General features: G+C 37.1%; 1 protein-coding gene across 9 annotated transcripts in view; it reads right to left on the reverse strand.

Moving 5' to 3' along the window:
- Window positions 1-1,371: 1,371 nt before the first annotated feature.
- Window positions 1,372-23,444, reverse strand: part of LOC107696553 (proto-oncogene tyrosine-protein kinase Yrk-like) — a 23,987-nt gene continuing 1,914 nt past the window's right edge. For 2 of the 9 annotated variants that reach the window (XM_016496956.1, XM_016496954.1), the window contains exons 2-13: window positions 11,186-11,222; window positions 10,024-10,282; window positions 9,836-9,938; window positions 9,544-9,642; window positions 9,351-9,454; window positions 7,597-7,746; window positions 6,001-6,165; window positions 4,515-4,694; window positions 3,496-3,572; window positions 2,680-2,833; window positions 2,269-2,400; window positions 1,372-1,751 (exon numbers count right to left, since the gene is read on the reverse strand). In XM_016496956.1, the coding sequence (XP_016352442.1) occupies window positions 1,543-1,751; window positions 2,269-2,400; window positions 2,680-2,833; window positions 3,496-3,572; window positions 4,515-4,694; window positions 6,001-6,165; window positions 7,597-7,746; window positions 9,351-9,454; window positions 9,544-9,642; window positions 9,836-9,938; window positions 10,024-10,234 (1,584 nt within the window). In that variant the 5' untranslated portion in view covers window positions 10,235-10,282; window positions 11,186-11,222 and the 3' untranslated portion in view covers window positions 1,372-1,542. Of the gene's footprint in view, window positions 1,752-2,268; window positions 2,401-2,679; window positions 2,834-3,495; window positions 3,573-4,514; window positions 4,695-5,278; window positions 5,435-6,000; window positions 6,166-7,596; window positions 7,747-9,350; window positions 9,455-9,543; window positions 9,643-9,835; window positions 9,939-10,023; window positions 10,286-11,185; window positions 11,223-23,444 lie in introns of all 9 variants that reach the window. The other 7 variants (XM_016496955.1, XM_016496952.1, XM_016496953.1 and 4 more) reach the window with 6 other exon arrangements.

A 23,444-nucleotide genomic window follows, 5' to 3' on the forward strand; every position in this document is an offset into this window, starting at 1 on the left:
GGAGATCATATGAATGCAGCCATGAGCAATTGAGCGTTTGTCTCTGTCTTTGAAGCACACTTGTGTTTATTTGAGATTCTTCACAGCAGAATTTGGATTTGCCTGTTGCATCATTGATTCTGTTTATTACTGAAGCTGCTTTAAAACCATCTATATTTTATAAAGACTGCATAAAGCACTATACAAGTAAAGGTGAGAGCATTCTGCAAGAGTGTATGATGTGCATGCAGAGTAAAAGAAACTTATTAGACACATGGGTTCAGTTCAGTAAGCTCAGTATAATAAAATGGCACAAACAATTACATAACTGTAATACACATTCTTCAGTTCAGGGTTACAGTCTATCCCTGTAGAATATCACTGGCCCTGAATAAAGGCACAGGTTTGATATCCACTTAAAGTATAATCCAAATCATTGAGATATGATGTAAAATGTAAAATACAGTGTAAAATGCAGGAAACAAAATAATAATTAAAAGAAAACAGTTTTTCTTCTCATTTTAAAAGACAGCTCTGAATGATTTTTTTTCTGAATGTCAATACTGTGTCTTTAAAGCCACAATAAAGCCCACTATTATACAACAGAATTGATCTCTAATATGATAATACAAGATTGTTAGCTTCAAAGTTAAACTTAAAAGTGAAACAAAAAGGATTATTATAAAGCAATAACTACGACTAGCTAAGAGAACACGGCCTAGAGAAACCAATGCAACCTGCATCCTGTTCAGCTGTGCATTGAGACGCATACACTATTTCAAGATTTCATTTTTGGCTTCAGAATATCAAGACCATTGCATTCAATTTACTTTTGCCAGACAAAAAAGAAAGACTGAATTGTTACATTCAAAAATGCACATTTGGAAGCTGACTCGCATGTAAAAAAAAAAAAAAAAAGGTTTGTGTAGCCTTGCTCTTGAGCTGGAAGAGCTTTCTCTGTGATTGGAGTTTAGACCTGTATATCACATTAATCACAAAACATACCACCAATTAGATAGGTCTGTAAAAAATCTCAGTTATCCAGGTCACTGTTGAATGTCTAGTAGAGATTTTCTGTTCCACCTGTATATCAGAGCAAAATGTTCTGTTGGCTAGAATAACTTCACTTAGGCACCCATTCGAAATGACTTGAATAGTCTACAAGTGACAGAACATACAAATACAGTGGTGGATATACTAATATGATTGAATAGGTAACTAATTGCTATTGCTTAACGGAGAGATGAAGTATCAATATGCTGTATAATATGTGCTGTTGTATTTTAAGGTAAAGAACCAATATTAACATTGACCACTGTATTAGTTCAGACTTAAGTGACCCAGTCTTGCTGTTTGAGAGCAGGAACGTTTTTTTTTTAGTTTAAAGCTCTCAAGTTAAAGCACGGAATGAGAAACTGGACTAAAGCATGCTCATTTGGAGCTTGTGATTGCAGGGCCATGGATCAAAATCAGTTTATGGAGGTATTGTGATAGAAAGTAAAGGCAATTGCATCTTTCCTGAAGGATATATTGAGCTAATGCACTTAGGTGTATATGCGTCTATCACAGGTTTTCTCCAGGCTGGTACTGGGGTTCAGTAGCAGTAAAGTAGTCCTCCAGGAAGCTCTGCAGGTACTCAAAGGTGTGCCTCTCATCAGGATCCTTCCGCCAGCACTGCAGCATCAACTCATGCAGAGATGATGGGCAGCCCTGCGGACACGGCATTCGATATCCACGCTCCACCTGCTCCAAAACCTCTCTGTTGTTCATCCCTATGCAAATTCACACACAGAGAAATAAAAATAAACATATTTGTACTGCAACAGGTGATCCACATGACTCTTTCCATTAACATGATAAAAAAAAAATCATAAAATAAACTTTTTATTATTAATATTTTTTTATGATTCAACAAATGAAAGTGCTTTCAAAGAAATGATGTGCTTAACATACATAAAATGTTGACTGTCAATCACTAAAGGTCGAACTAAGTATTAATATTACATTTTTTATAAATTTTATATGGTTTTTAAATTTTATCTTGTCAAACAGTGTGAAATTAGTTTAAATTATTATTAAAAACATTTAAAAATGAAATAAGATTCCAGTTTTACGTAAAATATTTTAATACAATTATGTAAAGTGAAATAGTCAAAATATTTAAAAAGGCTTTAATTACTATTAATACATTCTTTCTCACAATTCTAAGTTTATATCTGTGTACAAGAGAAAGAAGCATACAGACAGTGTGAATAAAAGTGTAGTCATAGTGGTTCAACGAGGACACACCTGGGTAAGGCACTCTGCCCTTGGTGATGAGCTCAGTCAACAGAATACCAAAAGACCACACATCTGATTTGATGGTAAATTTACCATAAAGAGCAGCCTCTGGGGCAGTCCACTTTATCGGAAACTTTGCTCCTATAATACGATAATCAAGACAATTAGTTCAGCACATTTAACAATGATTTATAAAAATGACAGATCAAATAGAAAGTGCTGAACCGAAGTACTGAGATATAGCAGCCCAAAATAGAGTAATGAAAGATAAAAACTGTAGTGCTGTAAAATGAAAATTAAAACAAAATGAGCTGGAATGAAACTGAGTAGAGGCCAAGGAAGAGATAAATAACATTTGATAGTATCAAATAAAGGAGGTAGTAGATTAAGATCAAGTTTGGATCTTAGATTGTGAATGACCTTGTCTAGCTGTGTACTCATTGTCCTCGATGAGTCTAGCCAGCCCAAAGTCTGCAATCTTACAGACCAGACCTTCTCCAACCAGGATATTGGCAGCTCGCAGGTCTCTGTGGATGTAGTTCATCCGTTCAATATAGGCCATGCCTGCAGCAATCTAGAAGAAATGAAAGCACTTTCATCACAATACTAAGAAGGGAGATTGCTATTAGTTTTAATAAAGACATGCTCTCAAGATGTTTCTTAGAGCTTATCTGAAGGATTGGCACATTTGTTTAAGTGTCTTATTCCTTCTATGGTTCAAAGGTTTAAGGGTGATTGACCCTGTGCAGAACGGCTGTGTAATGTAGTTCTCTTATAACCAGTTGTGTACATTTTATGCTTATATAATTCCTGCAGGTTGAATCTTTAACCAATCCAGGATCTGAAGATCTACTGTGGCCTTGATCCTGATATATTACCATTTATAGAGATGGGAATGATTCTGCTTACGCTGAATATTTTTGATTCACTAAAAACAACTGACTGAAGAGTCATTCATTCAAGAATCGCACTACACAGGTCGAGCTGTTTGTTTTTGAGTTTCCTTTATGACTCAGGAAAATGTTCAGGAATTCAGCTTACTGGTCCCATTGTATTTTATTTTATTTTTTTGATTCACTAGACAGAACACCAGCTCATAAGATTAATTTGTTCAGGAATTGTTCTAAATAAGAAATGGTCCTTGGCTCCAACCTTAACCATTTAACGTTTCTGGAGGATTGTCCCAGTAATGTATAATAAAAGTTTGCTAGACATTTGTTGACTAAGAAGCTTTACCTGGGCTGCCATATCCACAAGTTGAGGCAATTTTAGATTTCTGCCATCTCCATCTTTCAAGAAGTCCAACAAGCTTCCTAAATCACAGAACAATCAAGGCAAAAATTTATATGTACCTTTATATAAATTAAATTATTTAAATTATTTTTGTAATATTTATATAAATAGAAACACAATTATTCAATAATTAGTTTTTTTTTTTAATAAATTAAAACTTTTATTTAGCAAGGATGCATTAAATTGATCATAAGTGACAGTAAAGACATTTATAATTCTATTTCAAATAAATGCTGTTTTTTTAATCTTTCTATCAATCAAAGAACCCTGAAAAAATGTATCACGGTTTCCACAAAATTAAGCATCTAAAACGGTTTTCAACATTGATAAGAAGAAATATTTCTTGAACACCAAATCAGAATATTAGCATTATTTCTGAAGGATCACGTGGCACTGAAGACTGGAGTAATGGCTGCTGAAAATTCAGCTTTGCCATCTCAGGCATAAATTACATTTTTAAATATATTCAAATAGACAATAATATTTCACAAAATTAATTACTGTTTTTGCTGTATTTTTGATTAAAGTAAATGCAGCCTTGGTAAGCATAAGAATAATTCTATTTCAAATAAATGCTGTTTTTTTAATCTTTCTATCAATCAAAGAACCCTGAAAAAATGTATCACGGTTTCCACAAAATTAAGCATCTAAAACGGTTTTCAACATTGATAAGAAGAAATATTTCTTGAACACCAAATCAGAATATTAGCATTATTTCTGAAGGATCACGTGGCACTGAAGACTGGAGTAATGGCTGCTGAAAATTCAGCTTTGCCATCTCAGGCATAAATTACATTTTTAAATATATTCAAATAGACAATAATATTTCACAAAATTAATTACTGTTTTTGCTGTATTTTTGATTAAAGTAAATGCAGCCTTGGTAAGCATAAGAGACTTTTACCACAGAAGTAGAATTTTTTACCACAAACAACAGACGACATTCTCATTATTGTCCATACCTTGACTCATGAACTCAGTGATGATGTAGATGGGCTCCTCAGACACCACAGCATACAGCTGTACCAGTTTATCATGACGGAGCCTCTTCATGATCTGGGCCTCATCCAGGAAGGCCTCTGGAGACATGGTGCCTGGCTTCAGGGTCTTCACTGCAACTTTAGTTGTGCCATTCCACATGCCTATACATAGAAATGGTGTCAGACACAGTTGGAAGAGCCATTTGAACATGGCAAAGCTTAAGGGATGAAAGGAGGAGATAAAGAGAAACAGATGGAATATGGCCACACACCAAAGCAACAGGAAGCTGGGATTGTTGCAGACAACACAATACTCAGCTCCTGGGAAAGAGCTGAACTTTGATTTTTTTTTATTTTTTTATTTTTTAATTATGCGACTGTGCTGTTGCATTTTTAATGTCACAATGACCATCGACACAGTGCTAAAATGCTATTGAGGTTTAGCTGACGTAGTGCTATATTGGGGATTAGCTGATCCATAGTCTGATGCTTGGCAAAGCAGGGTCAATCTCAGCATTTGTGCTTTAAGCATTTGGGATGTTCAGCCCACAAAAGAACACCTTTTCATATTCTCTTGTCATTATGACTGCACTGACCAAATTATAGAAAACAAACGGATTAAAACAGACATAGGAAAACATGCTAAAGTGGCGAAGAAGGCTGGTGCGTCCTTTGGAAACACTGGCTGTAGCATTAGCAAATGCTGACATGAACATCCACACTGGGTATCATCGTATCCCTCTCACCCATCCAGACGTCGCCAAAACACCCCTGACCCAACTTCCTGTTGAGCTGCAACGTTTCCCGGGCGATCTCCCAGGCATCCCGTCCTAAACCCATCGTTTGGGGCGTGGCATTTGGACAGGCTTTAGTCAAGTAGCAACATAAACCATCATTACTACCTGTTGAGGGTGTTGAAAGAGAGAAAGAGTGGGGAGGGAACAGGGTGGCATGCAATGTTAGAAGGACCAGAGGGAGAGAACAAAAACAGCACAGCTTTACGTTATTTCCCTGACCTCCATTCTTTCATCTTCAGCGCCTTGCAAAATAGTTTGGACCTCTTTTCACAATTTACAACAATGGAAGTCTTCCAAAACATTTTAATTGTAAAATTATTAGAATGTTTCTCTTTTTTTACAGAAATACACAGACAATTGCCTTATAATTTTTTTTACCCTCTTGTGACTTTCTTTCTTCTGTGGAACATAAAAGAAAACATTTTAATTTTTTTTCATACCAATCCATACAATATAAGTCAATGGTAACCAAAACCTTTGTGTTTCACAGGAGAAATAAAGTCAACATGAGGGCAAGTAAACGATGACAGCATTTTATTTTTTGGATGAACTATCTCTTTAAGACATTTAATATAATTGCAAGGCTTTGTACCACAGGCAGGGTGGGCAAGGTGTGCAAGGTTTGTTCCCTCCTTCCTGCAACATGTTCCCATGCTTTTTGTGGTTCCTACCCATCCACACTTCACCAAACTGGCCATTGCCCAGTTTCTTAATGAGCTGAAGTGACTCCCTGGGAATCTCCCAAACATCCTTTGTCTTCACTGACAGGTCAGCCAGCTTAGGCATGCCCCGCCTACAGCTGCCAATCAAACGGCAGCACAGCCCTGCTGCACGCTCTAAAGAACAGAGTAAGGAAAAAGAAAGACACGGATAGAAACGAGAGGAAACAGAGATGCAAAGAAGACACAAACTGCAGGCTATATAAAACAAACATTTACACAAACACAAAATGCTGCCCAAATCAGATTAAAGAAGCACTCTCAAGCAAACATATGCATAAAAAACTGGAATGATACATGTTCATTCAGCAGAGGGCGACAGAGATCTCTGACAGTCAACAGCTGTAGCATGTCAGATATCACCACTGTTGCATGGTGTTGAGTCATGCTAAAGGATGTTAAATGTTAAGTATTATTTTATAGTAAGAATTAAAATTCTATGAAATATAATAATAATATTAATTACTATTATAGTATAAAGACCCAATGGATTAATCAACTCATATCAACCCTGATTGTGTTATCATCAATTTGTGATGGTGTTTTTACTGTCTCACACTACACTACTGTTCGAAAGTGTGGTTCAGTAAGATTTTTTTATGTCTTTAAAAGAAGTCTCACCAAGGCTGCATTTATTTGATCACAAATACAGTGAAACAGTAATATTGTAAAATATTATTATAGTGAAGTAAATAATATACTGATTTGGTGCTCAAGAAACCGTGATAAATTTTTCAGAATTATTTGATGAACAGAAAGTTCAAAAGAACAGCATTTATTTGAAACATCAATATTTTGAAAGATCATAAATGTCTTTACTGTCACTTTTGTTCAATCCAGTGTGTCTTACTGACCACAAACTTACGAACGGTAGTGTACATCAGTGTATGCTAGTGTTCAGTCTAACTTATTAGCTAGCAATCAGCACTACTCCAGTTCATTTCAAATAAAGCATCAGTCTGGTAAAATTTAGATTTGTAAATATGGGGAATTACATATTTACATTAGTACAAACTAAGGAAAAAATATTTAGCACTTAAAACTGAAAGTAACTGTTCTGCGGTAATGGTTTGCCCCGTATTTGGGGTGGTAGGTGGCCCAATTTTAGTTTTACTGATGAAGTGGTCTCTCTGAGAAGAACCTCTCTATATTCATGAGAGTATATGTGCATGTGGGGGTGTGTGACTGACTAGATTCAACAATAACAGTGAAACAGGAAGGCTGATAGCACCAGACTGACAGTTTGAGTAGGAGGATCACTAACAGAACTAATACAAATTATGCACTCGGCCGAAGCAGAGAAGTCATTTGGGCGACAAAAGAGGAAATGAAGACGGACAAAGATAAACTGACCTGCTGATAACTTTATTCGCAGTAAATATCAATACGCCACATAAAGAGCCAATAAACAATGCTTCGTTCTGAAGAAATTCTTTAATATAGTAATAAAATATATATAATTTTATATATAAAATAAAAACCTTTAAAATGTCATGCATTTTTAAATCACAGTATGTTAAGGGTTAGGTTTACATGTATTGCACCGACCTGTATAATGCTCCACCAGCTCCTGGACGGTATCAAACTGTGTCCTTGTTGTGATGTAATAACCACCATTGTCCAGCTTCCTAATTTTATAATGCTTGACATGATCGCCCTTTGCATCATCCCAGTCTCTGATAGACAAAGAGTATGCTCCTAAAGAGGGGCGAAAAGACGCTCTCAAATGTTTGAATTTGTTGGTGAGAAATTCAATGGATTAACAAATTAACGAAAATATCAGAAACAATTAATAAATCTCTTTTCAGTCAGCACCAAACAACTGCATTGGCATTTAGTTATTGTTGTGTCATCTTGTCTCAACTTCTGGTTCAGGGCTTCTATTGAACGTGCAGAACCTCCATTATTCTACAGTAATGAGCACCATTATTATACTGGATCTCAACAAATTTTTTCCAGCTTTCCTTGCATGTTCCCTATTGTTGTACGGAATGGCACTGTAAGAGAAATTATGCATACTAGACGTTTTTCTACACACTAATTGTAGGCTATCAATGTTAGTTCATGGGATTAATTAAACATATTCAACAGTTCATTTTAAAACACTGTTGACACTTTCATTTACTGTTCAAAAGTTGGGGTTGGCAAGTTCTTTTTAAAGATTGCTTTTGAAAGAATTCTCTTATTTGATCAAAAATACAGTAAAAACAGCAACATTGTGAAATATTATTACAATTTAATATAGCTGTTTTCTATTTAAATATATTTTTAAATGATTAATTATATTAAATATATTAAATTATTCTCTTTTGAATATAAAGTTCAAAAGAACAGCATTTATTTGAAACAGAAATCTTTTGTAACAATGTAAAAAGTCTGTACTGTTACTTTTGATCAATTTAATATATCCTTGCTGATTAACAGCAATAGCTACAAAAAATGAGATTAGTCACAATACTAAATAATATTACACATATGATTTGATTTTAGAGTCTCTACAGAGCACAAAATGTAAATACACACTACCAGTCAAAAGTTTTTGAACAGAAAGATTTTTAAGATTAAGATGTTTTTAAAGAACTCTCTTCTGCTCACCAAGCCTGCATTTATTTGATCCAAAATACAACTAATTTATTCCTGTAATTTCAAAGCAGATATTTCAGCAGCCATTACTCCAGTCTTAAGTGTCACATGATCCTTCAGAAATCATTCGAATATTCTGATTTGCAGCTCAAAAAAAACATTTTTCATATCATTATTATCATCATCATATTATTATTATGTTGAAAACAGTAGAATTTTTTCAGGTTTCTTTGATGAATATAAGAACAGCATTTATCTGAAATAGACATCTTTTTGTAACATTATAAATGTCTTTATCATCATTATGATCTTTGGATCTTTGTATTCATCAAAGAATCCTGAAAAAAAATTTACTCAACTGTTTTAAATATTAATAATAACAACAATAATAATAATAAATGTTTTCGGAGCAGCAAGTAAGAATATTAGAATGATTTCTGAAGGACCGTGTGACACTGAAGACATGAGTAATGATGCTAAAAAATCAGCTTTGAAATCACAGGAATAAATAACATTTTAAAATATATTCAAATAGAAAGCAGTTATTTTAAATAGTACAAATATTTCACAATATTACTGCTTTTGCTGTATTTTGGATCATAAATACAGGCATGATGAGCAGAAGAGAATTAAAAAAAAAAAACATAAAAAAATCTTACTGTTCAAAAACTTTTGACTGAAAGTGTATATACTGATAAATTAACTTTAAAATCGTTTACCTTTTGTTGTCTCGCTCTCTCGTATTAAGAATGTCCCTCTAGGATTGTTCTGCGCTAACAACTGTCGTTCTGCATCCTTCCGGCCCATCTTCCCAAAATACCACCTGCATGGACAAACACCAATAATGTACTTTAAAACTTGCATATAATGTCATTGCAAATTGCTGAAATGGCATGTTCACATGTAACTCACTCCTCAGCTTGTATGGAGTCCACAGGGGCCACATAGTTACTAGGAATGTACCCAGACTTCCCTGTGTCCAGAGAACGAGCCTCCCACCAGTCACCCTCGCTGTGGAGGGACAGGGGACAGAGAAAGACATATCAAAAAGTGGTATAAACAGATGAGGAGAAAGGAAATGAAAAAGAAAGAGGGACAAGGGGAACAACAGAGAGAAAAGTAAGACAAAAAAGGAAGATATGCCTGGTATTTGTGGTTTTAAAAGACTGTAAATCTTATTTTAACTGTCCTGCTTTGAACTCACGTATTGTTGATAATATGGAACTTTTCTCCTTTCTGGAAACTCAGGTCATCCTCTGTACGGGCATCATAGTCATAAAGGGCTATAAAGAGCGTTACACCACCTCCTGAACAAACACGCAAAAAAATCTGGTTTCAGTAAGGGAAGTAAACAACACTGAAAATCACATCTCAACACACACTTTTACACACCTGTGATGGGGGCTGGGCGGGACGGGTTGAGAGTGGATGAGGGAGCAGAGTTTGGAAAATCATTAAAGTTTGGGATCATCCCAGAGTTAAAAGTGGGATCGATGATGTAACGGGAGGGTTCTGATGCCTGGGTCCCATTGCCTGTGTCACACGAGTTGGGATTCGACACAGCTTTACTGGCCTTCCTCTGCTTACAGCAAGCACAGCCCATAATATTCAATATTTTTAAAGCACACAGCTCATCACCCTGGAAACAGAGCTTCTTCCCACAGAAACAAGATAAAGAGGAAATAATTAGATACAGTAGTATTGAGTAAGTTACTAGATATTTAATGCAATGACATTGGTTTTAAGGTATGGCTTAAGTTAGGATTGCACAATTTGGAGAAAAAAATCTAATTGTGATTTTTCTGATAATAAATTTGATTGCGATTAAAAATGTGATATAAAAAAGCTCCAAGTTTGCTGTGCTTGTTTGTAGGGCTGCATAATTTGACCCAAAAAGCTGTGATTACATATAAATAATAATAATAATAATTATTATTAAAAATTTAGTATTTTATAATAATAATAATAATTTCAATAATAACTGTAAAATTTAAATACTTATATTTATGGCTGTCTTAATTTCTTTGCTTTCAAACGTACTTTCAAACCATCAAGCTTTTATTTTCGTGGAAAACCACAGGGAGACCTTAAAGCTTCTCTTTTGTTGACAATAGCCGGTTTATAAGCACTTCTCACAACAAGTTTAGGAAGGTGGTTGGTGCACACATGCAGAGAAGTTTGTGTGGATCAACATTTACTCCAAACCAAACCTCTGAGACACCAAAGAAACACTGGATCATGAGCTGCTTGCATGTAAAACAACACTCGAAAACACAAAGCACATGTATTTATTTAATTTGCGATTTGATAACCATACTAAGTCATAGCATGATTTTAGTTTTTTTTTTTCTTCGATTAATCGTGAAGCCCTAGCCTGAGTGTTCAAATTGATTTGGGGGTCTCTGTATGATAATGATGTTGTTTATGGTATGTCATGACATGAGTTTGTCAATGTTGAGAAGGTTTTCTACTAAGTTTCTCTCAGCTGTCGGTGTGTAAATGTAATGAATGAACTGTGGTAGTGTACGTCAATGTAATCAGATTCGGCTCTCACCAGATCCTCACATCAGCTTTCCATACACACCATCTTCCTGGGGAGAAAGAGAAAGAAGGAGAGAGCAAGAAAAAGAAACACACAATGCATTTATATAAGTAACAGATTGTAAGAAAGTTAAATGACTTTATATTTTGTAACTTAACACTTTTTAGCGTTACTTCCTCTTACTTTCCTGTCTAGAGAAAGTGAAGTTCTCTGTTAAAATTCCCCTTGAAAATGTACATGTGTGCAACGTCCACTCTTTCACTGTATAAAGCCGTTTCTATCTGACTGACCATCAGTGGATCAACAGGATGCCAGTTTTGCGAGCATTTCCTGTCCGGCCCACTAAATCCTCCCCCCTCATTTCCTGCTGAGAGGGGAGAGGGTCCAGCTGCAAAGGGGCAACACGTTAACAACACATAACGCTCCACCCCTCATACAATCTGCCCAATCTATGCTTTTCTCTCTACCTCATGAAAATATTCCAAACTTACTCTAAGATACACATAAACATCTCATCAGAAGATATTACAGTGCAGACACACACACTTGCAAATGTGACAGACATCATGCTCAACAAATCAACAATCACAAGCTTTTCTTTTCAATAGGTGTGTATCATTTTTGCTGGAGAAAACAATACAGAACTGTTCACCACCCATGCTTATTGTTTCCATTTTTATCATGTCTCTTCAAGAATTTCCCATGATTGCACAAGCCTGTTGTCCCATTCATATCTTCAGCCTATCTATTTGCAGAATTACAATGAATAAATTATAAATAATGATAAAGAACACATCAAATAAAAACAACGGCTTGTGTTCATATCTTATTTTCTGTTCAGATAATCATGTGTAATTCGATCTGCACTGATGCAATAGTCTAGAAATAGAAAAAGTGAGTACTGAAAAAGTTGATTTTTAAATTCAATGCTTGTTGGAAAGGACTGAACAAATAATGGTCTCATTAAACAGCTGACCACAAAAGAGAACAGCTGTTGACACAAGCGAATAAAAGCAAATCAGTATATGTGTAAGTAATGAAAAGCAGCTCCTGTTTATAGAGTTTTCTTTAGGTTTTGAGAACTGGAAATACAGGGAGAGCAGGCTGGGGGAGCGAAACGAGGAAACTTTCTGAGACTGCATCAAGTGCAGAAAAAAAATCATAATATGCTAAGTGTGTCAATTTTGCCATCAAGCTAAGCTTAAAAGAACTTTTTGATTGGTTTCTACATCTATAAGCCAAATAAACTATAGAGATGCACTTTATGGTGAACACTTTCATCTTTTGCTTTTTTTGATTGGTCTACTCAGAGTTCAGGAGACTTAATGAAGTTCTAATTTGTCTTTTATTTAAGTGTCAACATGGTCTCTGCTAAAATTCACAAATAACAACACACAAGTCATTGTACTTAAGTAAAAGTATAGAGCGATGAAATACATGTCAGTTTTTTAACTGAATTATGGTATGTTTGCACCATCAACCTGACTACACTCTCAGAAAGATTGTGCAAAAAACCAGCTTGTCACCAAGGCAGTACTCTTCAAAGGACATCTTTGTACCTTATGTACCCCTAAAAGGTTCAAATAAATACTTAAGGGTGTATTACTACTCTAACCCTCTGATGCATCGTGGTCACTACAGTGGACAGCTATTTGGAAGCCATTTTGAACCATTTAAGATGTAGCATCATGTCCCAACCACCAACTGGCGAACCCCCAAAGTGTTGTCTACGATTCCATTTAATTGTTGTTTTTTTATCAATTTTTTTGTTTTGAGATATTGCATAATATATTCAAAATGGCAGCAGGAAAAGGGGCTGCACCATGTACCTCGGCAATAAGTGTTAAATAATTTTATTCTCAGAAAACCAGACAGGTACAAAAAATATTTTTCAGTTAAATAGGATGTCAGAAATAGTTTCATCCAGATTTTAACAATATTTTTCTTGTACATTTTTTGCTGTGACAGAAAATATACCTGTCCACTACAGCAGACGTCATGCACCAAAGGGTATAATTCTGCCCATGGGCCTAGATATAGGTTGTGCCTTATTTTGTATGTTTTATTAAAATTATGATATAATTTACACTTGAATGGTTTTATTGAACAGAAATATTAAATAGTCTTCAGATTTGATCATTTATTTCAATGCTTACAGTCTATATTTATTTATTAGGTCATATAAAACTGTAGGCATGCATACATGTATACTGTATGAGTGCAGACATATGTGTGCATGATTGCGTTCGAGTGTGTGGTGGGAGGGTGTGTGTGTTTGCATTTGTGCTCACATGTGTATGAATAGCCCACCAACCCACACTTCCCCACACAGCCCCACACACCCCTGGCCCATAGACACACACCCTTACGTTTTGTTTGTTACACTTCACATTTCTGTGCCGTCATGACATAGCTTGACGTTATTGAATGTTCTTATGTGTATTCATACCATTTTCACGTAGTAAATATTTTAAAGACGTGTTTTTTAAGACCACCCATTAAGTTCTATTGATTTACTTTTTATACGTTTGATTCATGGTGTCCACTACAGTGGACAGATATGTAACTCCCTCAAAATATAATATATTGACAAAAAATTTTTTTTTCACTTGTTTAAAAGTAAAAACAACCATGTAAAAAAAATATTACTTTGTGATTTAATCATTCATTCATCAGAGGGCTAAGGTACTAATATACCCATTTTAGGGGTAGATAAAGTATACAGTAGTTGTTCCTTTAAAGCTACTACCCCAGTGTCAAGCTGTTTCAGCAAATTTTTTTCTGACAGCATACCACTGTGAGTACTAGCGGTAGCTGTTTGCCACAGTAGCTAGGTAAAGGTTTAAGAGAACCCATTGCCTTATTTAAGCATTTCTCTCTTCACCACCATATCTCAAACAGAATGGTACTTGCGCTTATCTGTCACAGATGCATAAGAACAGATATGTAACTCCCTCAAAATATAATATATTGACAAAAATTTTTTTTTTCACTTGTTTAAAAGTAAAAACAACCATGTAAAAAAAATATTATTTTGTGATTTAATCATTCATTCATCAGAGGGCTAAGGTACTAATATACCCATTTTAGGGGTAGATAAAGTATACAGTAGTTGTTCCTTTAAAGCTACTACCCCAGTGTCAAGCTGTTTCAGCAAATTTTTTTCTGACAGCATACCACTGTGAGTACTAGCGGTAGCTGTTTGCCACAGTAGCTAGGTAAAGGTTTAAGAGAACCCATTGCCTTATTTAAGCATTTCTCTCTTCACCACCATATCTCAAACAGAATGGTACTTGCGCTTATCTGTCACAGATGCATAATAACAGATGAGAAGAATGCAATATGCTCTCCAAAAGCCGAGACAAGCAGCTACATAATGCACAATAATGAGTGCAAGATGGAGCATGAAAAGATGCAAATTATGTGTCATCAATAGGTTAGTGAGTTTGGTTTCATTCCGATTGGAAACTGCACTAAAGGTCACATGAACCATACCTAGATTTTATAATCATCACTTTTTTAACAAACTGAACTGAAGTAAAATGGACATGGGTCCGCACCAAAAGCTCTAGTGTGAAGCTGGCCTTCATTGCAAACTTTTGTATGTTCTGAGCCCAGATGTTGTTAAGATCTCTTCTAAATACACATTAGATTACTGGGGTCTTTTTCTCAGGAAAATTTTTGAGAAGCAGGAGACTTTAGCCAAAGTCTCAACTTACACTCTGTTTGATCTCTGTGCTGTTTAGGAGAAACAATCAAGATAAAAAAAAGAGGAAGCCAAATGACACATCTCTTCTCTTGTTGAACGATTCACTCTTTTCAATGGAAGCCTTTTTAACAGAGGAGATGAGATGAGTCTACTTTCAGTGTTTAAATATATTCTGGACCAGAGAACACAGAAACCACACTTTTTTCTAAAAGAGGTTTGACATGTACACATGCATTAGCATCACCAGTCACACGCCAACTAAAAAAAAAAAAAGTAATGTGACAGTCTTGTTATCCAACAACAAATAATAGAATGGAAATAGAAAATAAAAAATAGAATTGGAAGGTTATGAAAACTTAATGTAAAAGCACCCCGGGTTGCACACTAGCAAAATCAATGTGTCAAAATGTCAGTCTTCTCACATTCTCACCAACTGTAGCATTTACCGCTGTGTCGATAAGAGGAAGTTGCATTTGAGGGTTTGAGGTCTTACCAACAGCAAATGCAGAAGACCATCTAATTTGTAAGCAAAACACATAATCAGATCACAACTGAAAAACCTCATGAACATGTATTCAGGTCGTGTGATGAGTGTTGCATCACTTTTCTGAATTCTAGATGGAGCGAGATGCTTCACCTACAGGTTAGGGGTGTGCGATTTCACACACATTCTATCAGTTGCAATTCTGGCACCTCTGTCTCAATATACTGTGCAACACGACATACATTCACATCAAATGTTAATGCAGAAGTAGAGTTACACTCAGGGGACACTGTACTTATTCACAATCACAAAAGTACATTATTTGCATGTGCTTTAAAGCCTTGCCGGTCAAACATTTCATTCGCGTGCTGTTCTGACATGTGTTTTTTCTGAGTGTGTACACCTCAAGTGTGTACACACTAAAAAGCCTGTCAAAAAGCACCTGATTACTGGACTAAGTTATCTTTCATGTCTGACTGCGCTAACTCACAAGGTTTACATAAACACAGTTAGTTATGTATACAGGAAAGTAAACATTTGAGAGAAAATTGGACGCATGCAGGTCTTAAAATGACCCCAGACTAATAGCACTAAACATGTTGCCGCATGTCATTAAAGGGATAGTTCACCCAAAAATTTAAATTTTGTCACTATTTACTCACTCTCATGTTGTCTCAAACCTGTATTAATTTCTTGTGCTGAACACAAAAGAAGATATTTTGAAGAATGTGGGTAAAAATAATTTTATTGCTGGTCCACATTGACTTTGATAGTAGGAAAAAAATACTATGGAAGTAACTGGGGACCAGAAACTGTCTGGTTACCCACATTCTTCAAAATAACTTGTGTTCAACAAAAGAAAGAAACTCATTCAGGTTTAAAACCACTTGAGAGTGAGTTAATGATAACAGAATGTTCATTTTTGGGTGAACAATCCCTTTAATGTTAATAATACAACAAAACACAAAGAGAAAAATCACTCACTGTTCTTGACTGAAAAACTTTAAAACAGTTCTTTTAATAAGAATCAATGCATAATTTATACAGTGAAGTATAGTGTTTTATTTTTTATATTTGTTCATTCAATTTCTTGAGTGCTACTGCTAAATACACCTGCTGTACCTGAAAAAATAAAGCAGTTATTATCGTGTATTTGTAATGTGTATCTTTGTTAATATTTTTTAAAAACAAAGATAAATAATGACAAAGATTTTTTTATCCTCGCCCTGTCAGGATCCTGCCCTGACAGTCTTGTCTGTCCTGTCTTTGTTTAATGTGTCTTTGTTTATTTTGTGCCTGAGCACATGGCTGTGTGTCTTTGTTTGTGTTGGCCATGTGCTCCTCTTGTCCTGCCTCCTCATTTTCAATCACCACGCCCCCTTGTTTAGTCCTTGTTTGTCCAATTGTGTTCACCTGATCCTCGTGTGCTCTGATCCCTTTATATTGTGCTCATTTCCCTCTAGTCTTTGCTGGTTCGTTTTGTGTGTGCATTTACCGTGCTATTGTCTTTAGTCTTGTTAGGGCGTACTTTTCAGTATATGGCATTCAGTCTAGTTTCCCTCTTGTTAGTTCTAGTTTTTTGTCCCTGTGTTTAGTCTATAGTCTAGTTACAGTCCTAGTGGTTTAATTATTTTATTTTAGTTCCTGAACCTTTTGATTTATTCCTTTTTTTTGTAATTTTCTTTCTAGTTTTCAGCAAGGTAGCTGTCTTGTTTTTATTTATTTTGTTTGTAGTTAGAGTCATTTTTTCCTAGCTTTTTCCTATTATCTTTTTGTTTTCAGAAGTTCCAGTTTTGTGTTTCTAGTACTTATTTTATTTGTTTTTCCTTTCAGTTTTATTTCCCTATAGCCATAGTTTTGCAAGTTTCTACTTTTGATCTGTGTCTATCTCTTGTCTCTCCTGTTGTCTTGTCTTTGAGTGTGTCTGTCGAGTTGGTTCCTGCCCTGCTTCCTGAGTCCTCCCTGGTCGCTGATTCTTCTGACCTGGCAGACATTTTGGTGCTTCAAGAGTTACCATCCCCAGGGCCAAGCCTGTGGTTCCTTGAGCTGCTACCTAGTCCCCTTTTGCCACAGAGTCTGGAGCTACCCCCATCCCCAACCAGCCTGTTCTCCTGTCGTGTGCCCTGCCCTATTGTGTGGACTGTTTTCCTGTCTCATCCTTTTGTGTTCTCATTTTTGTTAATAAACTCTGTTCCCCCCGTTCATTCTGCATCTTCTGGGTCCTCCCTTGCCAAACCGTGACAGAACGAACCAGCCACTCAAGGACCCAGCAGAATGAGTATTAAAATTGTTCCACCTGCCACATGTCAGCAGTGACCACCCTGCACTCCTTCCCTCTTCATGTCAAGTCCACGATCATCTTCTGACTCCACTGAGAAACGAAGAGACAGAAGAAAGAGGGCGGCCCGAGTTGCTGTATCTGCAATTGAGTCTGCAGTGCCGGCTCCAGCCTCTGAATCGGCTGAACCCACTGCAGTCACGCCTGAGTCAACCAAGTCCTCTGAAGCAGTCAAGCTCAAGGTAGCTTCGAGAGAAGTTTCCCAGTCAACCTCTGTTCCCTGATCCTTGTGTGCTCTGATCCCTTTATATTGTGCTCATTTCCTGCTGGTTCGTTTTGTGTGAGCTTCATGTGCATTCTCCTTGCTTGTATCTTGTTGGAGTTTGCCTTTCAGTGTTTTGCATTCAGTCTGGTTTTGTTTTTTCCCTCCTGTTAAATTCTAGTTTTTATTTGATTATGTGCATCACCGCAAGGACTGGCAGATCCTTAACCCTCCTGAGGATGTCAGCAGTAACCACCACCCTGCCGTCCTTCCCTCTTCGAGTCAAGTCCACGATCATCTTCTGACTCCCATTGAGAAACGAAGGGACAGAAGAAAGAGGGGGGCCCGAGTTGCTGCATCTGCCATTGAGTCCTCGGTGCCGGCTCCAGCCTCTGAGAGCAGTTCAATGCCGGCTCCTGCCTCTGAATCGGCTGAACCCACCGCAGTCATGCCTGAGTCAACCAAGTCCTCTGAAGCAGTCAAGCTCAAGGTAGCTTCGAGAGAAGTTTCCCAGTCATCCTCTGGTCCTGTGTCGGTCAAATCTGTCCCAGTTAAGTCCAAGTCAGTCATATCCAGTCTTGATAATCCTGTGTTTATGTCAGTCCAAGTTACTCAAGAGGTGGGCAATCCAACAACTTCCTGCCCGGCCCCCTACCAACCCTGTGCCCCCTTTGACTCCTCCTCTTTGGAGAGGGGGTACTGTCAGGATCCTGCCCTGACAGTCTTGTCTGTCCTGTCTTTGTTTAATGTGTCTTTGTTTATTTTGTGCCTGAGCACATGGCTGTGTCTTTGTTTGTGTTGGCCATGTGCTCCTCTTGACCTGCCTCCTCATTTTCAATCACCACGCCACCTTGTTTAGTCCTTGTTTGTCCAATTGTGTTCGGCTGATCCACGTGTGCTCTGATCCCTTTATATTGTGCTCATTTCCCTCTGGTCTTTGCTGGTTCGTTTTGTGTGAGCTTCACATGCATTCTCCTTGCTTGTGTTTGCCTTTCAGTGTTTTGCATTCAGTCTGGTTTTGTTTTTTCCCTCCTGTTAAATTCTAGTTTTTATTTGTTCCTGAGTTTCGTTAATAGCCTAGTTCTAGTCTTGTGGTTTAGTTCTTTATTTTTTTTTAGTTCTTAACCTTTTGATTAGTTCTAGTCATTTTATTCTCAGCTTTTTCCCTTTTGTTATCCTTTGTTTTCATAAGTCTCAGTTAAATATTTCTAGAACTTATTTTATTACTTTTTCCTCTTTGTTTTATTTCTTGTTTATCCTCCCTAGTCTTTGTTTTGCAAGTTCTTTCTTTTGATCGGTGTTTATCTCTTGTCTCTCCTGTCGCCTTGTGTTTGTCGAGTTGGTTCCTGCCCTGCTTCCTGAGTCCTCCCTGGTCGATGTGAAGAGTCTTCTGACCTGTCAGGCATTTTTGTGCTTCATGTGTTACCATCTTCTAGGCCTAGCCTGTGGTTCCTTGAGGAGCTACCTAGTCTCCTTTTGCCTCGGAGTCAGGAGCTACCCCATCCCCGACCTGCCTGTTCTCCTGACGTGTGCTCTGTCCCATTGTGTGAACTGTCTTCCTGCCTCGTCCTCTTGTGTTCCCATTTTGTTAATAAACTCTGTTTCCCCTGTTCATTCTGCGTTTGGGTCCTCCCTTGACAAACCGTGACATGCCCACTTTGGCCTAAATGTCTGCCATTCTTTTTGTTACCTTGTAAGGCTTTGTTTTTAAAATCGGGAAATTAGTTTGGCTGTACTGCTCAGACAACTTGCAAAATAGTAAAACCAACATGACAAAGAATCGTGATATTTCTGAAAAAAAAAAAATTGTGATATGATATTTTTTCCATATCGCCCACCCCTATGACAAAGTGTATATATTTGCTTTGTATCTGCCAAATGCATAAATGTAAATGCACAGTGTAGTCCACATAACCTCATGGCACCATCACAAATCACTTTCCTGAAACTTCACTCTCACTGGTTCTTGGTAGTGGAATGATTTTTCAACCTTTCCTCAGCAGCCCCTTGGTGATTTTCCTGAAAAAAAAAACGTGATATGATATTTTTGCCCCTACTACAGGCCGATAGATTACTTTGATTATAGCTGCAGGTGGAAAGTGGAAGGAAGATGGTGAGAAACTGTCTCTGGACAAAGATGTTCAGCAATTATGGAGGCTACTGTAAATTATGAAATTCATCGGTTTCCACCCCCTCACACTGACACCTTGCAACATACTGGAAGAAATTTCATTCAAACACTTGGACACACCTTTCCTGTGAAGTTTTCGGTGGATAAGATAACTCTGTGCTTTCTCTTTCTTGATTAATTTCTTATCAAAGTAAAACAAAAATGCTGAAGTGTATGTGTTACTGCCGGACCAATGTATAATATATAAGTAACACATCAGTTAACAGCTGATATTACACATTAATTTATTCATATCAGTCTATATAGTATGTTTAACTGAACACGCTCATATCCTCAGTTTTTACATTTAGATTACCTTTGCCGTTAAACACACCCTTAAAGTTAATCATTAATAGTTTAATAACACTGTTAAATGTAACCTTTTGCAGATTTCAACATGAATATCCAGTTTTCATACTGTACATTATAAACATGGTAATGTCTGAATTCACTTGTAGCCTTAAAAATGATTTTCAATGTTTTGTGCTCAATTTATTTAGACAATATAGCAAAGCGTCTTCTTATATCTGTAATCTACAAAAAATAAAAAATAAATTACTGGCATACTGGAATAACTTTTTTTTTATTCTTTGCAATGTAACATGCTATGTTACAGCATTGTGTACATTAGGGTTGGGCGATGTCTACAAAATTGGCATCGGACATCGCGATGAACGATGACATCGAGGGCGAGTGGGGAGAGGGGTGTGGGGGTGGAGTTAGGGGGTGTGCCCGAAGCATGATTAAGGTAAAACACTATTCCTAACATCATGTCTACACCGGACACGAGCGGCGCGGCGTGACAAAATACTATAGAACCACTGATCTATAATAGAGATTTATTATATATAGGCCTAGATCAGTCTATAGAACTCATTATAATCAGTGATGCTGTCTACACTGGATGCGGTGCGGCGCCACACGACACCCGACAGTAAACTGCAGCCGCGTTCTATTTATGATGTGCTGACACAAATTTCAAATGATTTTCAACGGTCGCTTTGTCGCGTCCAGTCAGTGTAGACAGACTTTAGCTGATGCGGCGCCACACGACAACTGTCGCGTCCGGTGTAGACACGGTGTAATGGTTGCCTGTTACATTACAGTATAAAATTTCACTTACCACATAAACAGAATAAGGAGAGATGACTGAGGACGATGGCAAATGATTTGCAGATCCTCAGTACCACTGACAAACATATAATCTTGTCAAATGTGTGGCAAGTACTGCTGCTCCATAGTATAAACGGAGTACGTGCGATCGGGAATCTCAAAAGTGAAAGTGAAACTAAAAGCGATCGTGCATTCAAAAGCATGATGCCAGTTTCAATGCCAGGTATAATAGCGGCTCCCTAATGCTGAAATATATATGTAGTATAATTACCCAATTATATAACTGCAAGGAAAATATTGAAATATATATTTTCCTCCCATCTCATATTTATTTCCTTTAGGGGTTCCGCCTACACGTCATTTTCTTTCCGAACATGGTATTGGGATGCGGGGGGAATGGGGGGGGGGCTCACGATTGATGTCTATCAGCCATCGGCGATGGACGATGGCATCGTCTATCGGCCCAACCCTATTGTATATCTTTATTTTTGACTCCACTTTTTTGAGTCCTCGTTCTTCTCAGTATTGCCTCTAAGCAAAAGCAGATACTAACAAATACTAGACTAACTTTCAAGACAACTTATACATGCAACCAAAACATGTCATACAAAAAAAATGTGACAAAATACATATGAACACATATAAACTATACATATACATACAATTCTGTAGAGTTTTATTCTGAAAAGAGTGACCACTAAAATTCATGGGCCTGAGACAACATCTTGATTGTTGGGCCCCCTCTTTTTTAGGCCCAACAAGTACACTACATCTTATATGATGACAGGGCCCAGGACAACACTACAGGTTGCCCCACACAAAAGGCTTTAGCATACTTTCTTTTTTTTTTCTTTTTTTCTTTTCTTGCAGCTCCTTCATTCTTTGCTTTCCATTTCCCCCACTTCTCCTACTCTGATAGGACACCGGGAAACAAGTTGTCACACTGCAATCCTCTCTCTCTCTCACACACACACACACACATATATACACAAAAACTTTGGACACTCTCTGAACTAATAAACAACAAACATACATACAGTGCATGCAAGTAGACAAATATGAGCCTCTAGACAAACCTATACAGTAGACAGACACACACATACAAGACCAAAATTAGAGAGAAACGGAGAGATAATGTGGTAAAGAGGGCGAGAGGAGGAGGACAATAGCAAAGTGTGTCCTGGGAACAGTAAGTCATGTGTCACAAACGCAGCTACTTCCGTTTTCCACATGATGTCAATTTCCTCCAAAGTGAGATTCCACGAACAGGCCTTTCATGAACAGCCAGTATTTTAGCCTTGATGCATTTGAAAAACACTCAGTCTCTGAAAATTCAATCGCTTCTTTCTAATGAAACCAATTGTGGTCTGGTCTTCCATTTTACTACTAAAAGGAAGGTTGTGAAATTCACCTGATTGAACTGAATTAACGTCAGACAGACCCTAACAGTTACAGACAAGAAACTTTTGCATACAATGTAATTAATTTAGCAAAGTTTATTATCTTTTTCTTATAATCGTCCTGTATGAAAACAACAGGTGATGCGAGAGTACTGAGCTATTCACAAAAGTGCTAAAATGTGTATCGGACTTTAACTTGGTTAGTTTTACCATCTTGCATTTTGGTCAATTTTACCGGACAGCCGCACCCACTTCCTCCCATCGCGCCAGAGGAGAGCAGCCAGGAAGTGACCTTGTACAGAACAGGAAGTAATGAAGCCTATGGCCTAATCTAGTCCTAGATACATTCCATTCTAGGACAAACTCACTGCTATTTGATTTAATTAACCAAACCACATAATGATTTTAAATGACAGTTTCACTGGTTACGAGGAGTTCAACAGTTCAACAGCAAGAGCACTCAAGATTCACATCATCAATCCAGTCTTTCCTTTGCTATTTCTCTTTAGAGAGGGAGGCACTTGATATATAGTAGTCAACATTTGAAGTAGATCAAAACCTTACATCAAAGTTGCCCTAAAACCAAAATGTGTTCTTGTCTTAGGACAACTTTGCTGAACTTTTTTTATCCACTTCAAATGTTGACTATGTAGTCCTCAACATACACCAAAATTAAGAAATGAACCAAAGAATCAAAATGACAAAAACAGTATAACAAACTCCCCATGAGAAAAGACCAATACAAGACAATTAGACAGAAAAGCAGCCAATATGCATAGATAAACAGCACATACATCTAGACCAGGGCTGTCCAAACTCGGTCCTGGAGGGCCGGTGTCCTGCAGAGTTTAGCTC

The sequence above is a fragment of the Sinocyclocheilus anshuiensis genome, unplaced genomic scaffold (assembly GCF_001515605.1).
Source record: "Sinocyclocheilus anshuiensis isolate Anshui unplaced genomic scaffold, SAMN03320099.WGS_v1.1 scaffold590, whole genome shotgun sequence".
Classification (NCBI taxonomy): Eukaryota; Metazoa; Chordata; class Actinopteri; order Cypriniformes; family Cyprinidae; genus Sinocyclocheilus; species Sinocyclocheilus anshuiensis.